This window comes from Danio rerio, chromosome 3 (assembly GCF_049306965.1).
Source record: "Danio rerio strain Tuebingen ecotype United States chromosome 3, GRCz12tu, whole genome shotgun sequence".
Classification (NCBI taxonomy): domain Eukaryota; kingdom Metazoa; phylum Chordata; class Actinopteri; order Cypriniformes; family Danionidae; genus Danio; species Danio rerio.
The window spans coordinates 195,001-197,500 of record NC_133178.1 but is presented as its reverse complement, the minus strand read 5'-3'; the positions used below and the strand labels follow the sequence as shown (position 1 = coordinate 197,500).

Genomic DNA, 2,500 nt, shown 5'->3' with positions numbered 1-2,500 from the left:
TGACCCATATCTGACCATAACTGACCATATCTCACTATACCTGACCAATACCTGACCCATACCTGACCCATATCTGACCATACCTGACCTTATCTCACTATACCTGACCAATACCTGACCCATATTTGACCATACCTGACCTTATCTCACTATATCTGACCCTTACCTGACCCATATCTGTCCATATCTGACCAAATCTGACCCATACCTGTTCATATCCGACCATATCTGATCTATTCCTGACCATGTCTGACCATACCTGACCATATCTGCCCTTACCTAACCATACCTGACCCATACCTGACCCATTCCTGACCATGGCCCAATCCCAATTATATGTCTGTACCCCTTTCCCTTTCCCTTGGAGAAAAATCAAAAGCCCTAAGCAATTGTGACAGCTCTACAGCTTCTGTACACATCATCACATGTCATCGCGATCTCTTGCTTCATATGAGATCAGACAAAGGGCTAAGGGGGAGAATTGAGATTGGGCTCATATCTGACCATACCTGACCCTTACCTGACCATATCTGACCATACCTGACCAAACCTGATCTTACCTGACCATACCTGATCCATTGCTGAACATATCCGACCATATCTGATCCACACATCCACCAGTGCAGCTCCACCAGATGATGCAACAGCAGCGCCAGTGCTTCACCACACACCAGCTGTAGGAGGAGGTGAGAGACAGTGATAGAGCCAATCAGTGGATGAGGATGATCAGGAGGCCATGATGGGTAGAGCTGATGAAGGGAGTTTGGCCAGGACACCGGGGTAACACCCCTACCCTTTACCAGAAGAGCCCTGGAGTTATTAATGAGCACAGAGAGTCAGGAGCTCAGTTTAACAGCTCATCTGAAAGACAGGTCACAATGATTTACCATCTCTCTCTCTCTCTCTCTCTCTCTCTCTCTCTCTCTCTCTCTCTCTCTCTGTCTCTCTCTCTGTCTCTCTCTCTGTATCTCTCTCTCTCTCTCTCTCTCTCTCTCTCTCTCTCTCTCTCTCTGTCTCAGGATTGGTGGGGATGGTCGCTCACATGATGTATATGCAGGTTTTCCAGGTGACCATCACTCTCGGACCTGAGGACTTCAAACCTCACAGTTACGGCTACTCCTGGGCCTTTTAGTGAGTACCGCCTGTGTGTGTATTTGAATGTGTGTGTGTGTGTGTGTGTGCGCTCAGTCAGAGTTGATGATCTCCCCATAATATTGATCGGCACAGATTCAGGTTGTTCATGCTACACCAGGTGTCCGCATCCCTCATGACAGAAGCAGGAGTGTACATGCTGCTGAGGATGTGCTGTGGGGATGGAGATCACTGAAGTATAACTGAACCATATCTAGAGTAGAATGTGGCCAAGCAGCACTGACTCCATGCTCAGGCAGTGTGTGTGTGTGTGTGTGTGTGTGTGTCTGAGGTCTGCCCTTTATGAGTGTGTGTTCTGCTCAGTTGCTGACAGTGTGTGTGTGTTGTGTTTGGCAGCGTGGCGTGGGTGGCCTTCACCTGCTGCATGTCGTCTGGCGTCTCCACGCTGAACACCTACACCAAGACCTTCCTGATGGCCAAGAACAGGAGTGTGTTTTACCCCTGCAGAAACTTCACCTTCCCCCCACAGCCCCCGCCGCTCTCGCCTCTGTCTCCCTACTTCTGTCCTCCACTGCCGCCCACATGCTCCGCCCCTCTCTCTCCTGGCACCGCCCATCGCTCCACTGGCCACACCCTACTCTCCACATGCCCTGCCCCTTTATCGCCTAGCTCTCCTGCGCTCTCCCCTAGCCATACCCTACTTTTGCCAAACCCCGCCCCTTTCTCCAACAAATTCTCATCATGCCCCTCCCCTTTCTCCCACAGCTCCTCCCTACTCTCACCATGCTCCGCCCCTCTCCCTAACAGCCCCACACTGCTCTCGCCCATCTCTCTCCTGGTTCGGCCTTCAACTCCGCCCATCTCCGGTCCCCTCTCCCTCCTGGCTCCACCCCCGTCTCCGCCCATCTCCCTGGTGTTGTCCAGTTTGTCATCTCCTGGTTCGGATGAGGAGTTCAGTCCGCTCTGATCTGATCTCCAGTCTGTATTTGTGTTCTCAGATGTCCATCTTCTATGGTCAATCACTGGCCATGTATACTTGCAAAATAAACAAGTCCGACAAACAAAAAATAAAGTATTGAGCAATAAATAACTGCAAATCTCCAAAAATCACACAGCAAAATGAATTTCTGAGATATAAAATTTGATTTTGCTAAAAAAATAAATAAATAACTGCAAAGGGAAAGTTAAGCTTTGAGCAATAAAAATGACATTTGGGGTGGCGCAGTAGGGAGTGCTGTCGCCTCACAGCAAGAAGGTCGCTGGTTTGAGTCTCGGCTAGGTCAGTTGGTGTTTCTGTGTGGAGTTTGCATGTTCTCCCCATCTTGGTGTGGGTTTCCTCCACAGTCCAAACACATGCGCTATAGGGGAACTGAGTAGGCTAATTTGTCCATTGACACGGACGACAGTG

At 49.8% G+C, this 2,500-nt stretch overlaps 1 protein-coding gene across 1 annotated transcript in view; it reads left to right on the top strand.

Moving 5' to 3' along the window:
- Positions 1 to 2,500, top strand: part of gsg1 (germ cell associated 1) — a 7,910-nt gene that overhangs the window by 3,740 nt on the left and 1,670 nt on the right. The window contains exons 5-6 of the mRNA XM_073943684.1: positions 1,020 to 1,131; positions 1,489 to 2,500. The exon at positions 1,489 to 2,500 is cut by the window's right edge and continues 1,670 nt beyond it. Coding sequence (XP_073799785.1) covers positions 1,020 to 1,131; positions 1,489 to 2,059 — 683 coding nt within the window. The 3' untranslated portion in view covers positions 2,060 to 2,500. The remainder of the gene's footprint in view (positions 1 to 1,019; positions 1,132 to 1,488) is intronic.